The 23,015-nt window shown below is 35.6% G+C and overlaps 1 protein-coding gene across 1 annotated transcript; it reads right to left on the minus strand.

Moving 5' to 3' along the window:
* Window positions 1–9,814: 9,814 nt before the first annotated feature.
* Window positions 9,815–22,624, minus strand: LOC142338472 (uncharacterized). Its single transcript, XM_075388244.1, has 4 exons — window positions 22,151–22,624; window positions 21,429–21,533; window positions 10,278–10,501; window positions 9,815–10,170 (listed from the first exon to the last, which is right to left on the minus strand). Exons 1-4 carry the CDS (start codon window positions 22,255–22,257, stop codon window positions 9,860–9,862), a joined length of 747 nt encoding a protein of 248 aa, XP_075244359.1. The 5' UTR covers window positions 22,258–22,624; the 3' UTR covers window positions 9,815–9,859.
* Window positions 22,625–23,015: the final 391 nt, after the last annotated feature.

Genomic DNA, 23,015 nt, shown 5'->3' on the forward strand with positions numbered 1-23,015 from the left:
GGTATATTGCGTTTAGTAATTTTCTGTGAGAAAAACGACATGGTCACATACGTTTATTTTTATGAGTGCCGACACTGTATATGCCACTTTTCTAGCAAAATTTTAGTTTTATCTCAGGATGAACCTCAGCATATAAGAAACTACCTTCATTTTTTGTTTTCGATACTCGAATTTTGTTACCACAATTTGTACTGTGATCTATATAATAGATCTGTGTTGATACGATATTGTCAAAATCATAAGCTTATATTTTGATACAAGGTGATGGAGAAGCAAAAATGGGTAGCAAGGGCAGGTACTAACATAGTGATACTCCATCACACGATGCTCCGGACGAACTCGCCTTTCTTTTCGATTCCATTATTTGTTTCTGGATTTTCCTGAAACAAAAACATCATCAGTTTCCTGACAGCTAAAGTACTCTTCATCTTGCTCAGTAAAGTAATTCTTTAATTTCTCAGACGCCGATTTTAACCGGCTGCTAGACCTTGTAGCCCTTTTGGTGCCCTGGGATCACTGTTAATCTTTTCTTCTGTACTTTTGTTATAGTACTAGATTCTTGTGGCTTTTTTCCTGACTTTGGAATTGTTGCTTCTGCAGCTTTTCTTCCAGTGTACTCTGTAGGTTTTTGAAGAAGTTGCACCTCCTCCCTCGGCAACATTTTTTGCATTCTTTTGCCCTTTAGATGTTTCTTGCTCTGATTCTTTAGCTTCATTCTCAAACGTGTCATTTGTAACTTTTAGTGAATTGTGAGCATCCTCAGCTTCGGATTGATTTTCTGAATTTGGATTGCTTTCACTGTCTTTAGATGATTCTATTTCAATTATATCATCATCGTCTGAGCTCTTCAAATTGGTATTCTTCTGCTCCTTAACTGTTGTTTTTCCTTTCGCCTGAGGCTGAGGCTTGAATGGCTTTCACGTGTTTTATACTTGAGTCATAATGAACGTTAATAGCTTTCGTCTTCTTTTTATCTTCTACCTTGGAATTCAAATCATATATAATTTCAAATATTGTGTATGGTCCTCTATAGAATGAAGTAAATTTTTTTGTTTCTCCTACTTTAAGCGTTGGGTTGAAAACTTACACTTCTTCGCCAACTTTTTAGCTCGGTCCATACCTGCTGTGAGAATAATAGGTCTTCTGGCGTTCTTTTTCGACATCCATATATTTTGCATCAACTGATGCGTTTCCTGTAGTTTCTGTTTCATTGTGAAAACAGAGTCACTTGGTGTTGCATATATTGCGGTCTTTGGTGTGCTATAGAAGAAGTCTATAGGTAGCAACAGTGGAAAACCCAGTACCACATACGTTGGGTTGTTTTTTGTTACACTCTGAATTGATGATCGATAGGCCATCATCGCTAAAGGTAGAAATTTGGTTACATCATGTTGATATTGGCCTATGTTTTTGGAGAGAAATTCTTTTATTGTACGATTTGTTCTTTCAATCATCGCGTTCCCTTGTGTGTGGTGGGGACATTGTTGATGACCTCTGAATTCCTAGTTCACTGCAAAGACTACGAAAAATTTTTGACATAAAGTACGACCTTTGGTCACTGTATAGGTTGACTGGTAAGCCGAATCTCACTATCCAATGTTCAACAAACGCTCTTAACACGGTTTTTGCCTCTTGATTGTGTAAAGCTACGGCTTCTCACTACCTACTGAAATGATCACCGATACGCACAATCTACTTGTTTCTCTGAGACTTGGGAAGTGGACCCATGATATCAAGAGATACTTGCAAAAATGGAGGACTAGGTTTCCTTTTTGTGAGTGAATGTCGATGTTTCTGATTAGTGCCTTTCCTTTTTAGGCAAACGTAACAGCTTTCTATCCAGTTTCTTACGTCCCTTTTCATGCAAGACCAATAAAAACATTCACAAGCCCTTTGTTATGTTTTTGCAAACCAAAAGTGACCTGCGCTAGGAGAGTTATGCAACAGCTCAATTACGTTGGACGCTCTCTTTCATGGTGCAAGCGTTTGGTAAACAGTCTCAAAGTTTGTTTCTGTTTAGTGTTTACAAAACAAAATCCCGTCTATGAGACAACAATTTGTACACTTAACCCAGTAGTTCCATAACTAATTTGATACTCCATTTTTCATTTGCTGTGATTCAGGTGATTTTATGTTTAGTACCCAGGAAAAAACTTCTTTGAACAGTTCGTCATTCTGCTGCCAATCTCGCAGTTTTACTCTCTGCAATTTGTCTAACTGCCAACCTCAATTACCATAATCGGTATTGTCTTGCTCTGCTCACGTCGCAATAGCGTTAACAAAAGCTGTTTGTTCGTCGTCTTCTGTATTTATGCGCGACAGACAGTCAGCGTGTGGGATTTTTTGCCTGCTCTATGCTTGATTTCAAAGTTAAATTGCCTAAGTTTTTTATCCATCTTGAAAACATACCGTTTGGTTCATAAAAACTATAGATCCAGGCAAGAGCCTGGTGGTCCGTTGTAATTTGATTAGTGATGACCAATTAATTTGTTTTTAAAATGTTGAGTAAAGTGAACAATTGCAAATAGTTCCCAAATAAATAAATTTGTTCGACTTATTCAGTAGACTGTAGAGAGGTTCTGCTGTTTTTCCGAAACCCGAATAAGTTTCCCATAATAACCCACAAGGCCTAGAAAGGCCCCGACGTCCTTCAGGGATGATGGTTCTTTAATTCTTTCTACCGCTCTTACTTTCTCTGGTTTTGAAAAGCACCCGGAGCAGACGCTAGTCCCATATGGAGTCTTTTCCACTGATACAGTCCTACAGGCTTTATAAATGCTGTAAAATTCTATCTGTTTTCCTCGACCGCCATCTGAAAGTATCCCGACAAGAGATATATTTTCGAGAAGTACATGTTTCCCCCAGTGAATCAATAACCCCGATAATTCGTGGTAAAAGCCAGCATGTTTTTTCTATTTGTTTGTTGAGACCACGATAGTCTACAACCAAGCGATAGGTTCCATCCTTTTTTGATTGAAGTAATGATGGTGCTGCCCCGTCGGAATGTGTTCGACTAAGTTGTCTCTTTCCAAGTCTTCAACAATTTTTTTTCTGGCTTTTCTTTTCTCAAAGCTCATGCTGCCGTACGTCTGAATGGCACAGCATCCTTTTTTAATTTTATTTTATGATAAATTTGGTGGCAAAATCCCATATCATTTGAGTTTCGCGAAAAAAATTACTTCATATTTTGTGAAAAGTGACCTCACTTTTGTCATTTCCGCACAAGACAAGCTCATTGAACTTGCGTTCACATGATTCTCAAAATCAAATTCATTTCTATGTTTTGTACTATTGTCTGGGTTATATTGTTATTATCTTGAAATTTTTTTCAATGTTTTCCGGACATTCGATTCTCGCCTTTTTGTAAACTTTCTTTGGTTCTAATGTAGGGTTCAGAACTCGAACCCATACGACATCATCAACCATATCATTCAGCAATATCGCTATAAATAAATTTGATTCGTCTTCAAACCCTTTCAGGGGTTCGACTATAATTTCTGTTTGCTGTGTTATCTTACCTTCTTCATCGTCAATTTTGCATTTAATGAAACCTCCGTAGCAACCAGGTAATTCGTGATCTCCAGCATCAATTAAAAACAGAATCTTATTACTTCGTTGTGATGGGGACAATTGTAATTTTTTCCATATTGTCCCGCAAAAGTGTTCGTTTTTTCAGGAGTTTAAAATACAGTCAAATCTATATAAGTATTCCATGCCCAATGAGCAAGGCGTCACCTCAATTTTCGTCACTAGAAAGTCAACTGTTATCTCAGATGTAAGTTTTTGAATTTGAACTTGAATTGCTGTCGAACCCCAACAGGCATTTTTCTTTTGTTGGCAGCTATTATATTTTTATTGCACTTTTTGATCTGGCTCAGTTCTCCCAATTGCTGGTAAGGTATGTCTTTCAAAAGATTAACACTACTTCCACTACCAATTAAGGCCATTATCAGTTTGTCTTTTGTCATGATTTTGCCAAACAAGGCCTCCACTGGGCTGTTTCCGCCACGCAACGTTTTTACGTAGCCAGCCGAAAATGAAGCCCTGCCATATTCAAATAGTTCTCGTTTAAAAACGGGCAATTTCGTTTCAAATGATTTGGACTCTCACATTCAAAACATTTCTTGCATTCCATGATTTCGCTGACCGCCACGGCGACATTTTTCTCTCTCAAAACTCACCGGTGTCTTTGACTGCTCGGCACGACTCTCATGCGATTGGTCTCGGCTTCTGTTCTCGCCTCCTTGTGTTGGCAATCACGCTCTATTGTCGTAATTGGTTCACCTATTATAGGCGCTGCTTCTGTTATAGCTATTATAGTTTCTATTTCTATCTCCAAATTCTCTTGAACTACACTCAGTTCCGCCCAGAAACTCTTTCGGCCTCGCTCCTTGCGATGAAAACTTTTGATTATCTTGCCTGTTAGATTGATTATTTTGCAGTGTGCTTACTGAATGGTTAATCGAATCAACTAATTGAGTGTTTCCATTTGACTGAATGGCCGAAATCCGCGGCTCATTAGCCTCCTCCTCAATTATCGTGACTGCTTCAATATGTAGTGCCCTTTCCAAAACTTTGTATAACCGCGTCATCCAAGCTTTTTCTCAGGTTGAGTCCCACCTGACTATTTTCTATGCCTTCGAGGAATCGCCTAAAAATGAGATGTTCTCTTATATCATTAGACTTCTCAGGGTACGCTTTCAAGGCGAAAGTTTGCAAAACATCGAGAAAATCTGTTAATTTTTCACCCGGGTGCTGGACTCTCCTAGTTAGCCTCCCCCGGAAAACTACAGGTTTCTGATTATAATGTTGTCTGTAAGCTTTTACGGTCTCATCATAGCTCTTCCTAGTGTCCTCCAAAAAAGTATGATAGAAATCAATAGCCGACTTTTGTAGCCTTAACGCAAAAAAGCGGCCGTTCATCAATTTCGGTTACGGCGCCGTGTCCTGTTTCTTTTCTTTGCCACTTCTGAAGTTGTGACAAGAACTCAAAGTGTGTAACATAACTTTCAAAATCATTCGAACCCGTAAAGGCTCCGGTAACAGCGTTTTTGAGGAGTGCTGCGCCATCAGTACTATATTTAAAAGCTGCTGTTTTTCAAATTGTTTCACTGATTATGTTCGAAACAAGAACAACTTATTGACTCTCTAACTCAGCAGCTTTTGAATTTTATTCACACTGTATTTTGTTTCTTGAAAAAATTCAAAAAACTCTAGGTTCAGTGGTGTATTTTAAGTCAAATTATGTCGAAATCAAATTCGTGTGAATTCGAACGCTATTTTATTATCGAAAAAAACATGTACGAACCGATTTACGAGATCGATATTTTAGGGAGTACTCACTTGAAAGTTCGAAGATGACAGTCTTCCTTGTCGAATCTCGACACCATTTCCAATTTCCTCTTCCATGTCGTGATGTTAGGACGTCAGGCTCGTGTCGAAAGTTGATTCTCAAACAAAAAAATGTTTTTTTTTAGAAATCAGTACAACGCTCAAAATTATAGGTTGTTGGTTTTCTTTTTACTTTTAATCTCTGTCGCCACTATAGTAGCCGCCCGTGGTATCATGACAAAACTAAAATTATCATGATTGTATTTTCCATCCGAGTCTCGGAACGCTTCTCGAATGATAATTCCTTTACTATTGTGGTGAATTCTTCGAGCGGTTTGACTCTTTTTCAGTTCGGATGTGGGAAAAAAGGCTACGATGTAGATTTTGATCACTAGAATTCAAGTCATTATTCATCGGCCATTGATATATTTCATGATCGAATTTCTTCAGTGTTTCTCCATATTGTTGAAAATTGCCGTCTTCTAATTTGACGATATTTGGTTACAGCGGGTTGCATGCAGCGATTTTATAATTACGATACAAAATTTTGTTGAGGGGTTCCAAATACCTAATAGAAGAAAAATTTTGACCTTGTACTAACACCGGAACCTCCTCTGTACAAAAAGTACAAAGGAAGTTATAGTACCCAATATCGGTTCTAAAACCGTGGTAAATTAACCAAGTAAATACTGATTCGTCACAATTATTAATATTGCTCGAAGCCCGAACTTTATCTATCAAGATTCGACACCTATCAAGATTGTGTCAGTCATTAATAAGGTAATAAATTAAAATTTAAACTAAATCATTGAACTTGAAACCCAAGGTTTTTAGTACACTTTTTTTAGTACACCAAAAAAGGTGTACACCTATCAAGTTTGTGTCAGTCATTAATAAGGTATTAAATTGAAATTTAAACTAAATCATTGAACTTGAAACCCAAGGTTTTTAGTACACCTTTTTTTATATACGTGTGAAACTCACACTGCCTCCACTCTCAATAAGAAAAGAGTGTGCCACTCACTCCTATAAAAATCATGCATATTTCACAACTCTTGATGAATAAAAGTTTTGAAATACGAAAAGTTTGTACTTTTTATATAAAAAGTTTTAGTATCAGTTTTCGTCATTCATGACCTTCTCCGCCTCGTCCAGTACAAAATTGTTGTACGCTTCTCGCGCCCCATCGTTCATCAGTGTCTGGTATGCTCGAATAATGGTCTCCAAAACACCTCATCTCCACCAGAATCAGGGTGCGTCAACAAGGTCATTTTGTGGTAGTGTTTTTTGATCTGATCTTTTGAAGCAGAATTTTTTACCAACAAAATCTCGTACAATGTCGCAGGCCGATTCAACAAATTTTTATTCCGAATCTCGAATAAACACTTTTCTGTGGCCTTCGTTTTGGATTTCTCGTTCTTCAAAGAATGCTTTTGTTTATCAATTATAGTGTCTTTCCTTTGGCACTCACTCGCCAAGTACTGGTTATAGTTTTCCAACATCCGAAGCTCTGACTTCAATTGGTCATTCTCTTTCTCAATTTTCTCCATGGCTTCGCTCTTTTTATCAGTATTGACTTTTAGATCGGCATTGGAGTAAAGAGTTTGTACTCTTCAACTTCTCTAACTGCGCGCACTGGTTTTGCAGTTCCACTTCAATCTACAGAGCTTGGGACCGAATATTGACGGGTGCCAGAAGTTCTAGTGTAGACACCTTCCGAGTCCTTGACAGACAAGATTCCACTCGGTACGCTCCCGGGGAAATCTCCGAAATAACTCTCCAAAACTTCGGCATATAGTACACATATCCACCAATTTGTGGGGTCTCGCTGCCTGCTATGTTTAAGAGAAACCATTTTTGCCTCTAAAGCTTCTCATTATTTTCAGTCTTGATCTCAAGACTTTTCCTTTATTTTTTTTTGGTCTTGAACTCAAGACAAATCATTTTCATTTTTTTGGTCTTAAACTCAAGACAACTCATTTTCAATTTTTTTTGGTCTTGAACTGAAGACAACTCAGTTTCATTTTTTTGGTCTTAAACTCAAGACATCTCATTTTCTTTTTTTGGTCTTAAACTCAAGACAACTCATTTTCATTTTTTTGGGTCTTAAACTCAAGACAACTCATTTTCATTTTTTTTGGTCTTAAACTCAAGACAACTCATTTTCATTTTTTTTGGTCTTGAACTCAAGACAACTCATTTTCATTTTTTTTCGGTCTTGAACTCAAGACAACTCATTTTCATTTTTTTGGTCTTAAACTCAAGACAACTCATTTGCATTTTTTTGGTCTTGACCACAAGACAAATCTTTTTCATTTTTTTTGGTCTTGAACTCAAGATAACTCATTTTCATTTTTTTGGTCTTGACCACAAGACAAATATTTTTCATTTTTTTTTGGTCTTGAACTCAAGACAACTCATTTTCATTTTTTTGGTCTGAAACTCAAGACAACTCATTTTCATTTTTTTTCTGTCTTGAACTCAAGACAATTCATTTTCGTTTTTTTTTGGTCTTGAACTCAAGACAACTGATTTTCATTTTTTTTGGTCTTTTTACGGAACCGAATTTTTCAAGGACTCTTTCTCTTCATTCATTTTCGTTTGTTCTCGGCGCTCATTAATTATTTGAGTAGTTGATTATACATATGTGTCCCCGTTGTGGAGTCCGAGATTTCGCAATAGTTGTTGCCAGGATGCTCCATTAATGACTAATCCTAAATAGATGAACACATTAGGAAATTTATTCACAAATTGGAGTATGAGGAAGACTGTTAAGACTGACACAGCAATGTCCTTCGCTTTTAACCAAACGTATATGCTTTCAGTTTTCAAGTTACGAAAAATCGTTATTTCCTTTGCTAAAAAATTTCTAGTTGAAACTGGTTGATCCCATGTGCAAAAATGTCATGATTGTATTTTCCATCCGAGTTTCGGAACGCTTCTCGACTGATAATTCCTTTACTATTGTGGCGAATTCTTCGAGCGGTTTGACTCTTTTTCAGTTCGGATGTGGGAAAAAAGGCTACGATGTAGATTTTGATCACTAGAATTCAAGTCATTATTCATCGGCCATTGATATATTTCATGATCGAATTTCTTCAGTGTTTCTCCATATTGTTGAAAATTGCCGTCTTCTAATTTGAGGATATTTGGTTACAGCGGGTTGCATGCAGCGATTTTATAATTACGATAAAAAATTTTGTTGAGGGGTTCCAAATACCTAATAGAAGAAAAATTTTGACCTTGTACTAACACCGGAACCTCTGTCGCCACTATAGTAGCAGCCCGTGCGCAATACTCTATGTCTTTGTCTAATTGAGCGTGGTACTTGGTTAAAATGCAAAGTTAGAAGTTAAATTGTTAAGTAGATTAATGTGAAGAAATGTTGTTTTAAACAGATTAAGGTTTAATAGAGTGGTTAGCTCTGATGGTAAGTTTGGTGTTCAATTATAGCAGCCGCCCGTGCGCAATACTCTATGTCTTTGTCTAATTGAGCGTGGTACTTGGTTAAAATGCAAAGTTAGAAGTTAAATTGTTAAGCAGATTAATGTGAAGAAATGTTGTTTTAAACAGATTAAGATTTAATAGAGTGGTTAGCTCTGATGGTAAGTTTGGTGTTTAATGAACGAATTTAATCATCGATTTGGTCGGTACCCAATACCGGTTCTATTATCGTGGTAAATTAACCAAGTCAACAAAGATGTCAGTTTCGTTGATTTTGCTCGAAGCCCGAGCTTTGTCTAATCACAGGTCTATTTTCTTTTCTGACACCTATCAACCTTGTGTCAGCCATAAATCAGGTAATAAATCAAGTTTAAAACTAAATCTTTAACCTTGAAACCCAAGGTTTTTAGTACATCTTTTTTATATACGTGTGACACTCACACATTGACCAACACATTCAGCACAGATCTTTACTCTAGATTTTTCACTACTTCAAAGGTAACAAGGAAGCATTCGACCAATGTGTTAGTCTCAGCAGTGCTAATTATCAGTTATATAATAGAACTAATCATATCAGATTTCAAGAGCCCAAATCATCTAGGAAATTAATTTTCCCCCAGACTTCCATGAAGTGGAACTCCTTGCCGGATGCAATAGGAAACTTTAAGCAGACTAAAAATTCATTAAAAAATGTTATACAGAATTTTAGCAGAGTCGAAAGATTTTGCTCCAACTTTTATGGTTGCATTTGGATGGATTTCCGCTTTATATAAATGTATCGTCACTAACTTCTTCCACTGCCTTTTTTCATTATTATCCGCTCAAAAAAACGTTGTGCCCCTTCATATCTATTAGAGTTTCAATTTGAAATAATTTTTTTTTCTACTTCAAATTAAATTCAAGTCTCTCTCTCTCTCTCTCTCTCTCTCTCTCTCTCTCTTTGACTGCCTGCTTAATAGTTCCCAGCTTATTTTGCATTTAAAGCGATGACTAGAAATAAGCGAGCCTCCGTTGTTTAGGTGAACTATGACACTTAAAATGGTTGCTATGAAATTGAATTACTAAAAAATAATTTACAAACAAACTAAATTCTCAAGTAGTTAAGTTTCCATTGTTGGAAAGGCTGACCTCTTTGGTTTGACTGATTGTTATGATAGAAATCAATTCTATCATTGAACTCTGTCTCGATAACGTTGTTGTATGCAGAGGGAGAACCATTTGGCTCCCAAACTTGAGGAGACCAGAGTCGGCGGTGAGTTGCTGACGGTGCCTGTTCAGTCAGTGGCTGAGTTACAGCAGTTATTAGCGATTGTTTGTTATGCGCGTTTAATTGGCTGCTTCGTATGAAAGGGAGTTCGTGAAGAATCTGACCAATTGTTTTCAACAACTCAGGAACTGAAATAACATTTAGTTAAATAAATATAACTGGCTGGATAATCTCTTTATAGCAGGAGACTGACAATCATGGGGCGGCTTATTTGAATGTTTGAATTTTTACTCACTCAAATTGACAACACCTCCCATAGTCCTTTGTTCCATCTCTGTTAGATGCATATGAGTGAGACGAGATAGTTGAACGAGTGAAGCTTCCTGTCCGATTAGAGTAGTTATAATAGTTACTGAGGTTTTAAGCTTTGCTTGCTCTGTGGACGAAATTCCAGACAGTAAATCATTGACAAATGACACGACCCTGCTGCGCAAGTGAATCCATTCTTGTACAAGGTGCCTGGTAAACAATTAAATTAGTAAGGAAACTGCTCATAATGTTACTATACTGTGAACGAACAAGAGATTCCCGCCAGGTGAATGAGATGAGACGGTGTACTCCGTGGTTAGTTTATCCAAAAATTATGAGATTTCAAGTGACTTCCGAAAGTATGTCCCGTTTATCTGACGCAGATGATTAAGTAGTAGGTGTTCGAATCTGCTAATTTTGCTACAACCGTGATTGAAATTGGGATTGTGAACTTTATTCAAGCCTGTTGATTTGATTTTGTTGATTTTTTGTTGATTTGATTTTGGCCAATTGATGTCTGCGGAGTGATACAAATGTGGTATCCTTGTAAAGCACTTGAAAATTGAATTAACGCTTGAGAAAACTTAATGTTTTATTTTCTTGAGAAATAATCGAGGTTTAAAAATTTCAGAAACTTTGACTCTCACATATTAACGTTATAGAAACTTTTACGTACATAAAGATTTTAAACAATTTGTTTTCTTATCAAAACATATATGTTAAGTTCTCTTGAAATCTGAAGTTAAAGTATGGAAATATGGATGCTGAAGCTTGAAAAACTAATGTGGTAATAATTGCTAAAACTAATTTTCGTTTTCCCAGTTAACAAATATGCAACAATTATTGGGACACGTAGAATATGCAACAATTATTGGGACATATCTAATCATTGACTGGCCAGCCTGCTCTTTTAATTTGACGCATAATAGTAAATATAAATCGTGTTCAAGTAGGTTAGCAGGGTTACTATTAACCACCCTATATCAAACAGAAGCACAGCCCACTTGTTCGGTAATCAAAACACTTGTTCGATAATCAGAACTCCTAGTGGAGTGATGCCAAGTAGCAGTGCTAAAAATTAGTTGGGAACTGATGAATGATAAAAGACGAACAAAAATCAGCGTGGATCAGTGCATTAAAGATTTCGTCGTTATGGACAATAATAATTCTCTTGAAATTTTTCTGAAACTCTTGGCGAGTTATTGTTTAGTTTTTGCTATTTTTAATGAAACAACCATTTCGGAGTGAAGTTAAGTAGCTTTCTAATTATCACCTCCTCTTTTGGCGGTTAAAACAAATGACTTTTTAATTATTTTTAGCTGCCCCGAATTTGTTCTTTGAGCCTAAATAGTCGTATTTTCTTTCTCTGCTGTTAGACTATAAAGGGCCGTAGTTATTGATTGGTTGCGAATTAATTCTATGCGATTAATGGTATTTGATTATTGATTGCAATCCCAAGATCAGACAGCAAAATTTTCATTTTTTATTGCACGGGACTGTAAAATCTGTGTTCAGGCTAAGTTTATCATTGATCTGAATGACAAAATTTTTCCAGATTTAATTGTTTTTTTTATAGCTGATGTTGTCGATGAGCCCTCAAAATGATTTCTAAGTTATTTTGAGTGTATTGTCAACAAAACAGTGTTTGGATTGGTTCCAAAGCCATTTCTTATGTTGTGTATACACTTTCTGTTTCAGAATGGTGTCAGCAGATAAGTTTGTTGTGGTATGTGTACAGAAGTCCGTACTTTTTTAGATAGATGCAAATTGGACCAGTACTGATCCTTTTGGCTCGCACTGTAAGTGTTTAATACAGGAGTATGATCTGTGGTTTTCACGAACAGCAGCTGGTCAGTCATTTAAAAATTTATCAATTTTGCTTTTGACCTCTCATTCGTGCTAATTTAAATTTCACTAGTATTCTACTGTTTGACGGCGTCAAAAGTTTTTTCAGAGGTATATGAACATTATTGAGTGGTCAACCTGCTCTTTTAATTTGACGAATAAAAATAACTAAAAACTTTGTTGAATTAGGTTAGCAGTGTTACTATTAACCACCCTATAACAGAAGCGCAGTCCACTTGTTAGGTAATCAAAACTCGTAGTGGAGTGATGACGAGCAACAATGCTAAAAAATAGTTGGGAACTGAAGAGTCTTAAAAGATGAACAAAAAATTAGTGTGGGTCAGTGTATTAAAGATTTCTTCGTTATCGACAGAAATAATTCTCTTGAAATTTTTCTGGAAAACTCTTGGCGAGTATTTGTTTAGTTTTTGCTCTTTTTAATAAATCAGCGAAGTTATGCAGCTTTCTATTTCTGACACTACTTTGGCGCATAAAACAACTGACTTTTTATTTTTTTAACTGCCGCGAATTTTGTGCCTAAATAGTCGTATTCTCTTTGTCCGCTGTTAGACTACAAAAAGGTCGTAGTTAATCATTGGTTGCGCATTAATTCTGTGATTAATGGTATTTGAGTTTTGATTGCAATCCCAAGACCAGACAGGAAAATTTTCATCTTTTATCGCATAGGATTGTAAAATCTGTGTTGAGGTTAAGTTTCTCATTGATTTGAATGACAAATTTTTTTCCATTTTTTGATTTGATATTTAATTGGTTTTCTTTGATAGCTGCTGTTGAGAGATCTGTCCATAAGCCCTGAATTGATTTTTAATTTATTTTCAGCGTATTGTCAACAAAACAGTGTTTGGATTGGTTCCAGTGCCATTTCTTATGTTGTGTATACACTTTCTGTTTCAGAATGGTGTCTTCGGCAGATAAGTTTGCTGTGGTATGTACACAGAAGTCAGTACTTTTTAGATAAATGCAAATTGGACCAGTACTGATCCTTTTGGCTCGCACTGTAAGTGTGTAATACAGGAATCTGATCTGTGGTTTTTATGAACTGCAGCTGGTCAATTGAAAGTTTTTAAATTTTGCATGTGACCTCTTGAGGTATACGAACATTGCCTTTGCCTCTTCGCTGTTGCTTTTGCAGTAATTTTGCGCTTCATTCAGGTTCCGGTCTTATCAACTGGCCGAGCAATTGCTCTCTTTAGGCACTCCGGCAATACGCTTTCCATTTAATAGTATTATAGAGTTGGAACTCTGGCATGCTGTATCTTCTTGCAATCTCCTGTATCGGTTTGCAATCAGCAGACCGTAACTGTAACCTATTAGAGTTTTGTTAATCTTGAAATTTGAGAAATAGATCTTTCAGTAGTATTTTCAAATTATGAAAATAATCTGAAGAATTCTTTGATTTTTCAGTAATGTCTCACGTCAATTATAACGGTAGATTGGTCCGTAATTGAAGTTTTCAAGTATTGATTTTGAAGAGTTGCATACATTATCCATGATAGTTTTATATTTGAATGGCTCCCCAGTGTAACGGTCAGTCGACATATCTTATAAATTGTGGGAACTAAATTTATCTTATTTCCTGCGATTTTCGTTGTTTCAGCTGTCTTTAATTTTAAGTCCCCACAAACAAGGTGTATGAAACTTGGTTCTAAGGTAATGTTTTCCATGTAACTCTGGAACGCGTTCGAATCTGCGTGTTTTTGGTTGAATATAGACAACAGTTAAAATGTAATTGTTCTTAAGTTTTCTTTTAGACAATTCATCTTTATGCTAGGTCCCTTTCCTAACAACAGTCCGATATCCTTATCTAGGGTTTTCCTATTAAGTTTTTCTTATCGCTAATTCTTAGCTGCTGGTTTTCAGCAATTGTCATGAACTCTATGTAGTAGTCTTTGTTAGGTTAATTTTCAGCAAAGCATATGGACTCTTGTGTGTTCTGTTGCTGTGAAATCTCAAAATTTTCTTAATTTTTGGGGGGTAAAATCCTATTCTGCATTTCGGAACACTTTGACCCTGAAGTATTGCATTGCATACACTTCCTATGCATCGATAAATAACTTTTTCGGATTTCTATCAAAATATCTTGAATGGCAGCAACCCTAGTCAAAAATAGTTGTGCACATTGCTAGCCTGGATGTCGGAAATAATTGAAAACAATAACACATGAGCTATTGGACTCAATTTTCTGCCGATATTGCTCGACATTAGGTATTTTAGGGTAGTAGTGTATCGTGAGCAAGACAGGGGGGTTAAAAGGATGTACCTATGTATTAACATTAGGTATAGCCCATTTTCCCTCAAATCCCAAAGATGTACCTCACAGCTTGATACCCACGCTGTTCACACGAGGGGGATTAGCAAGTTAATCCCTTAATATTAAATTAGGTCATTTACTCATTCCCATATTGCACTTTAATAATGTAAATTTCCAAAGACGTACCTCACAGCATGACACCCAAGCTGTTCTCTCAAAGGGGATTAGTCAGGTAATGTTTTAATATTAAATTAGATAGGGTGACTCATTTACACTTACGTACCGTTTACGTGATTTTCAAAAGTGTACCTCACAGCATGATACCCAAGCTGTTCACACGAAGGGGATTAGCAAGACAGTGCCTTAACAAATTAGTAAGGACATTGACCCCCTACCATATTACAGTTTACTAATGTAAATTTCCAAAGACGTACCTCACAGCGTGACAACCAAGCTGTTCACAGGAAGGGGATTAGCAATACAGTGCCTTAACATCGAATCAGTAAGGCCATTGACCCCCTACCATATTACAGTTTACTAATGTAAATTTTCAAAAGTGTACCTCACAGCATGGCACCCAAGCTGTTCACACTAAAGGGATTAGCAAGGTAATGTTTTAAATTTAAATTAGATAGGATGACTCATTTACAGTTACGTACGTTATACGTGATTTTCAAAAATGTACCTCACAGCATGATACCCAAGCTGTTCACACTAAAGGGGTTAGCAAGGTAATGTTCTAAATTTAAACTAGATAGGATGACTCATTTACAGTTACGTACGTTATACGTGATTTTCAAAAATGTACCTCACAGCTTGACACCCACGCTGTTCACACGAAAGGGATTAGATTTAAATTTAAAACATTACCTTGCTAATCCCTTTAGTGTGAACAGCGTGGGTATCATGCTGTGAGGTACACTTTTGAAAATCACGTATAACGTACGTAACTGTAAATGAGTCATCCTATCTAATTTAAATTTAAAACATTACCTTGCTAATCCCTTTAGTGTGAACAGCTTGGGTGCCATGCTGTGAGGTACACTTTTGAAAATTTACATTTGTAAACTAATTTGGTAGGGGTCAATGTCCTTACTAATTTGTTAAGGCACTGTCTTGCTAATCCCCTTCGTGTGAACAGCTTGGGCATCATGCTGTGAGGTACACTTTTGAAAACCACGTAAACCGTACGTAAGTGTAAATGAGTCACCCTATCTAATTTAATATTAAAACATTACCTAACTAATCCACTTTGAGAGAACAGCTTGGGTGTCATGCTGTGAGGTACGTCTTTGAAAATTTACATTAAAGTGCAATATGGGAATGAGTAAATGACCTAATTTAATATTAAGGGATTAACTGGCTAATCCCCCTCGTGTGAACAGCGTGGGTATCAAGCTGTGAGGTACATCTTTGTGATTTGAGGGAAAATGGGCTATACCTAATGTTAATACATAGGTACATCCTTTTACACCCCCTGTTTTGCTCACGATATACTACTTAGGGTACTTTTTAACATAAAATTTCATTTTGCTTCCGATATCGCGAGCAAAGGAAATGAGAGCTTCAATTTCATTGTCTTAGACAGCAGAAGAAATAATGTCGGTGCTGCGTATTTCGCAAACAGTTTAATCAGAATGAATAAACTGTTTAATCAGAGCCTTTAATCAGAATGAATAATTAAGTGTAGAATTAATGTCTGATTTCGTGGAGACAGTTTCTTGCGTACATTTTCTCTAGCACCATCTATAACTTGATGCTATTTTCTTTTGCTTCATCCATTATCATGGATGACAGTGTTCTGGATTCATATCACTGACAAGTGATTGTCGAAAAGAAGTTTCATATTTGAGATTTTAAACCATGACTAAGAATGCAAAAATTTCAGTTGACATAATCATTCTCAGTATTTTATATAGCTGTTTCCTGGGTTTTAAAACGAACTAGCCAATCACTGATATTGGACACTAAAAATTTGGACACTGAAAATGTAAACTAAAAATTTGACCTTGAAATTGTGCAGCTTTTTTGCTTGCACATTATGCGCAAAATTCAATAGAACCCCCCGACGAGTCTAAGTATAAAAGTATTAATTAAGTTAATCTTCTTTTTATTTCCTCTAATACATATCATTACTCTCCACGTGAAATTTTGAGTGACTAAAATTGACTGAACAAAAATTTTATCTATAATTTATTGTTCTGTTGAGATCGGCACAGCAGTGATACGATCACTTCGTATTTTCATTTGAAAGATTAAAAATCCATTTAAATAGTTTTATAAAGCTTTCAATATATATATTGTACGCATATATTGTACTGATTTGAAATTAATAAGTGGCAGTTTTTAATTGCTCTCAAACGAAGTTTGTAGCAATTATATCAGTCATGTCGGTCTTTTTCAGACTCGAAGAGGAGTATTGGTTTTCTTAAGGTTTTTACGACTCGAAGAGGAGTATTGGTTTTCTTAAGGTTTTTTTTTACCGGAAGTACTATTCGTTCAGACGCTGTTTTGACCTAAAAGCGAAAGCGAGTAAAATTGCAGTGTGAACTAATTTTTTTCTGAGCGAGAGAACTTTTTTGATCATGCGCCGCGTTTAGTGAATGATTTTTTGACTTTGAAAAGTAGTTTTTGACTGAATGGCACATATAGATAACCGTTTTTAGCCGTTTTTTCGTCTAAGTGGCCCAGTTTTTTTGCTTGTAATTTGGTTTTTTGTGAAAATAATTTTTATTCGATGCTAAATTGAAATGTCAACCTCGGAAATTGATAACACAGTGTTTTACAGAGCCTAAAGATGCGTTTCATGTTCCAAATTGGCACATAATTCTTGATTTTTTAGTTATTTTTTTGGCTTTTTTTCTATTAATTTCTTCATTTTTGGATCTTTTAACCGTCTCTTTGTCAAAACTCCGTTAATATGGCAACTTTTTTTGATAACTCATCTACTCAACGCCTCTTTCTACCTCGATGTAATTTTGTTTTATAAAATTTTACATATCAGAATCCGATTTTGGTAGATTTTTTCCGATTTTCAGTTTTTTGTTTGTATTTTGCTTTTAATTACTAGAAATAGTCTTTTTGTGCGACATGATGGACTTTAAATTCATTCAATAAAAATTCAATAATTTTTGCGTTAAGTTTTTGAAAAATAGTTAAAACTTTCACAAATGCAGTCTTAAAAGTTTTTTTGACAGTTTTTTTTGCAAAATGTTCCGATGTTTCGTATTTTCTCTATTTTCCATTTTTTGAGTTCTCTTCAAGAGGACAGATATTTGTATCGGATAGCTCGTTATCTTTTCTATGTCTCGAATGCTTAATAATGAAATTGTATTCGTTTTTCTTGATTTTTTAAATTTGATTTTTAACTTTCTAAAATCAAGAATGTCATTTTGTTAAGGTGTTCCTTACATTGTGTTCATATTCTTCACATTCTAGTTAGTATCATTCTTGCTTCGGGCTGGCACCTACTTTTGTTTTCGGTATATTGATTTTGTCAGTTGTTAAAAAATTGAATGATTTCAGTTTTTTCCTAGATTTTCGTCATTTCTCTTGATTTCATTCCATTGATTGCATTGATTGACGTCATTCAATTGATTTCATTCAACATAAGGCAGTACTGAGCGAGAGTCTGCTAGGTAGACTTTCCAAAACATCCGCCTATTAATGGTTACTAAAACTTTCTTCCGGCCTTTTTTTTAAACGATTATTTAATTTAAACGATTATTTGCCTTTTCTATGTCTTTTCTATGATCAATTCAATTTTTGAATTAGTATGAAATCATGTTGTCTAGCGTATGTTCAAGGAAGAAGTATATGCTCTTTTTTCTTAATTGCAGTGATTAGAAGTGTAATTTTAGTGGTTTTCTGATTCTTAACTTTGAGCATCCTTTTTTTTTGAAAAGATTTAACCTATTTTCTAAGATTATTATCTGCCGTTTGCTTTCGCGCTCTTGAAATTAGAATCATGAATTAATTATTTGAGGGCAATTGATAGCCCTATCAGTTTTTCAGCCTATCAGTATTTTGACCATGTTAATCATTTGGGACTTCTTTAACGTTACCAAACGTTTTCAATAACATAAAAATTTGCTGCGTTTTGTTTCTCTTGGTGACAGTGGTTTAAGTCACCAAATTTTAGATCAGACCTGGGGAGGTAATGAGTTAATGGTTTAATATAAATGGTAATGGCTTCCACTGCATTTACGGTTTTGTTTGTGAAGTTCTGACGCTTCGAGTCGCTTCCGGAATTCGTCCGGCTATGTTTTTTTTACCGGAAGTACTATTCGTTCAGACGCTGTTTTGACCTAGAAGCGAAAGTGAGTAAAATTGTCGTGTGAACTGAGTTTTTCTGAGAGACAGAGAGAGAGAGAAGTTTTTTGATCATGCGCTGCGTTTAGTGAATGACTTTTTGACTTTGAAAATTAGTTTTTGACTGAATGGCATATACAGATAGTTTTTTAGCCGTTTTTCCTCTAAGTGGCCCAGTTTTTTGGTTGTTATTTGGTTTTCTGTAAATTAATTTTTATTCGATGCTATATGGAAATGTAAACCTCGAAAATTGATACCACAGTATTTTGCAGAGCCTGAAAATGCGTTTCAAGTTCAAAATTGGCTTATATTTCTTGGATTCTTTAGTTATTTTTTTGGCTTTTTCTAAAAGTTTCATTTCTGGATGTTTCAGTGGTCTTTTTTGTCAAATATCAGTTAATGTGGCAACTTCCCTTTGATAATTCATATACCCAACGCCTCTTTCTGTCTCGATGTTGTTTCTTTTTAATACAATTGTACATATGCTAATCCGATTTTGGCAGTTTTTTCCAATTTTTGTCAGTTTTTGTATTTTGGTTTTAATTACTGGAAATAGTCTTTTTTTTGCAAAATGAGGACTGTAATTTTGATTCAATAAAAATTCAATAATTTTTTGGAGTTAAATTTTTGAAAAACAGTTGTTTTTTTTTTTCATAAATGCAGTCTTAAAAATTTTTTGACCATTTTTTGCAATATGTTTCAATGTTTCGTATGTTTGAATTCTACTTTTTCTTTTTTTTTCTGTCTTGTTAAGAAGGATGGATCTTTGTTTCGGATGACGCGTTTTCTGTTCTATGTCTCGAATGCTGAACAAAGAGATCTATTCGTTTTTCTTGATTTTTTTAAATACAGTTTTTAACTTTCAGAAATCAAGAATTAGTCTTTTTGTTACAATGTTACTTACATTGTGTCCATATTCTTCACATTCTAATTTATATCCTTATAACTCTGTCCTAGAACCTACAATTATTTTCGTTATATTAATTCTTTTGTTATATTGATTGTTAAAAAATTGTATGCTTTCAGGTTTTTCTTGATTTTCTTTGGTTTGCAATTGATTTCATTCAACATAAAACAGTACTGAGACTTTGCAAGAAAACCTTATGCCAAATTTCCACCTTATACTTTTTATTGCCATTTTTGGCGGGGTTGGTATTGTTTTTAACTTTGTTTTTTTCTATGATTAATTAGTATGAAATCATGTTGTCTAGCATATATACAACACGAATGAAGCATGTGATGTTTTGTCTTAATTGCAGTTATTCGAAATCTAATTGTAGTGGTTTTCTGATTCTTAAATTTGAGCATTCTTTTTTGAAAATTCATTTTTTGAAAGTCCTATTTATTTCGGGCTTTTTCAACGTTACCAAACGTTTTCAATAATATAAAATTTTGATGCATTTTGGTTCTCTTGGTGACAGTGGTTTAAGTTTCATCAATTTTTAGATCAGGCCTGGGGAGGTATTGAGTTAATTGTTTAATACAAAAGGTAATAGTTTCAGCTGAATTTACGGATTTTTTTGTAGTTTTGACGCTTCGAGTGGCTTCCGGAATTCTTCCGGCTATGTTTTTTTTGCTATTTTTAGCTTGACCAATTTTTCGTCTGACGCTTTTGACTCTTCGTCCTCAAAAACGGGATAAACAGGTAGCGCCCAGCGGGAATTAAATGGTCTTAGAGCCTTTCAGCTCTGTTTCAGCTCAAACTCATGACTTAAACTTATGTACATATGGTGTGAAGGGCGGTTCTTAGAGGTTGAAGACATCCCCACTGTTGACCCCCCCCCCCACTAATGCCTCCAGCCCCCACCGCGCTGTTGCGCCCCACTGTTACCGACCCCTGTCCCTTCCTCCCCATCAGCCCTCCGATTCACCCCCACTATAGGTTGCTGCATAGCTTCTAGATGTGATGGAATGTTTCCCAAGATTTTAACATCAACAATTTTTGAAAATTTTAAGTATTTTGAATCTTTTCGAATTTTTTATCGTTTCTTCCGGCAACACGGTCCTAGGGACCTCCAAGGTTTGATAAAAATGTGCTGCATTTTTTCTAGAGCTAATGATATGCTTATCAATATTTGAATGACTTCAGCTTTAGCAGTTTTTTTATAAATTTTTTTCATATTTTCGGAAATTTATTATGTTCCAAGTTTATAGATCTTTATAAGCCAGTGAAACTATTGAAAGCTTGAAATAGAGATACTGGATAGTCTTTTGAGACAATGAAATGGTTCTGAAGATTTTAATATCTTGAATTTTAGCAAGAATTTGTTAAAATTTGCTATTGTTAAAATTTGCGAATTTGTTAAAGTTTGCGCATAACTCCAAATACAAATAATAGTTTGGAAAATTTTTACTGCGAAATTTGGAAGCTTTTTAAAAAAAATTTGCTTTATTATGCAAATTTATAAAATATGAGTTCTTTATTTGATTTATTTACTAACAAGGCTAGAAAACTACAAGTTGCACAGTCGAATCAAGCTAAAGCTAGCCTCATTAAACCGTGGCTAGCTGCTGACGAAGCCAATCGCTCGCCGGTCGTTTGAGAGCAATTCGCCCGACGTTAGTCGGTTATGTTTAAGTATTCTTTCTTTGTTCACTTGTGCGAAATTCAATTGAAAACCAGGAGCATTTTACGATCAGATAATTGAACTGTTGGACGCTGTATTGGCTAAAACAAGGGGTCCATTTGAATAATATTTGATAACTGACCTTTCCGAGGATCCTTCTGCCAAATACGACTGGCAGAAATGAAGGACATCCTGTGCTGTCTTGAAGTATGTGGGTGAACCTCCCATGTAATACTGCTGCATCTGTGAGCATAATTCCAAGCTGTTTCCCGTTTGTTATCATGCAAAGTTTAAGTACGTTCTGTTAACGTTTTTCTGTTCAAATTGCAAAATAGAATATATTTATCGTGATATCAGGTGAGAACTCATTCAAATAGATTTAATTCATTCTGGTGGTTTCGTTTTTAGCTTCTTTTTACGGAGAATGGGTGCCACAACTATGCATGGACGCTTTCTGTTTGCAAATTGGACGTCCCTGCACCTAGAAGATATAAAGCACATAGAAATTTGGCATTCTGGCACTCGGGAAAGCAAAACTGTGGTTTTCTTAGCCTAGAGGAATTTATGAAAAACTGTTCGACTCGAACATCAAGGAATGCTCAAAAACCAGTTCATGAAGTTTGCCAAATTTCCTCTCGAATTATTGGCGCATTTGGCATTCGTTCGCTATTATCCCTGTTTCTGCAGGAATTCAAATTTGACTTGCGATCATTTTGTCGAAAGGTAAGCATTGGATCAGTTCTGAAAAACTGATTCCTAGTCTCCAGAACACACATGAAAAAGGTAGAATATTGGTAAATTTAAACGGAAAGTGAAAAAAATATAGGGAGATATTAAAGTTCAAGGAAACAGTTTGGTTCCTGAAGACTCCTAAGAAAAGCAAAGATCTGACGAGAGAATTGATTCCACTCCTGGTGTAACTCCCTACTTCGTTCGCGCATACTGTTCACGAAAGTTGTGCTCTCGGCCATATTTTAGCGCACCTCTTTCTCGTTGGATTGTAATTTGAAGCCGCAGTTTGTTTTCGTAAGTTTGAGCTAAATGCTAGTTTGCGTCCAAATTTGCATAACAAAAGCCGTCCAATATTGTGAAGCAATTATAATGTATACTTCGATGTTTAATTGTTGATTCAAATTTGTTCTTGTGGCTCGCAGTTTTTAATTTATTTTCGTGGCGATAATTTGTTACTGCACGGTTGTTGGTTGAAAGTTTTTTAATTGATCAAGATCACAGCTTCGAAAACTAATCGGGCATTGTACGAGAATGCTCAAATGTAAGAAACATTCTGTAGATTTATGTGGCTTTTGTATTCATTATAGCTCACCAAGTATGATCAAAGACTTTTTCGGTGTTTTGGCTTTTGTAGTGATCAGTTGGCTTTATTTTTGAGCCTTTTTGGCGTCGCAAATTGAACTTACTGGTGCGTTTTGACTTTTCGCGACGTACCAATTTTACTTTCTGTCACTAGTATAAACAAAATTGAGACAGTATTCTGTCATGAGACAATTGGGATTAAATTGAGAAAAATATATATTCAAGTTTTGAATTTAAGCTGTCTGATACCTGCAAGTTAAGCTCATAATAACTTCAGGAGTTAAATTGCATTAATAATAATAATTGTTTCCATCAGTCAAGTACAAACCCAGTACGTAAGTTTAGATTAGATCATCACATACAGATACTCAGAGTAGCTCAAGGATATGGCTGGAAGAGCACCGTTGGGCCGTTG

The sequence above is a fragment of the Convolutriloba macropyga genome, chromosome 4, assembly GCF_964194025.1.
Source record: "Convolutriloba macropyga chromosome 4, txConMacr16.3, whole genome shotgun sequence".
Lineage (NCBI taxonomy): Eukaryota > Metazoa > Xenacoelomorpha > Acoela > Convolutidae > Convolutriloba > Convolutriloba macropyga.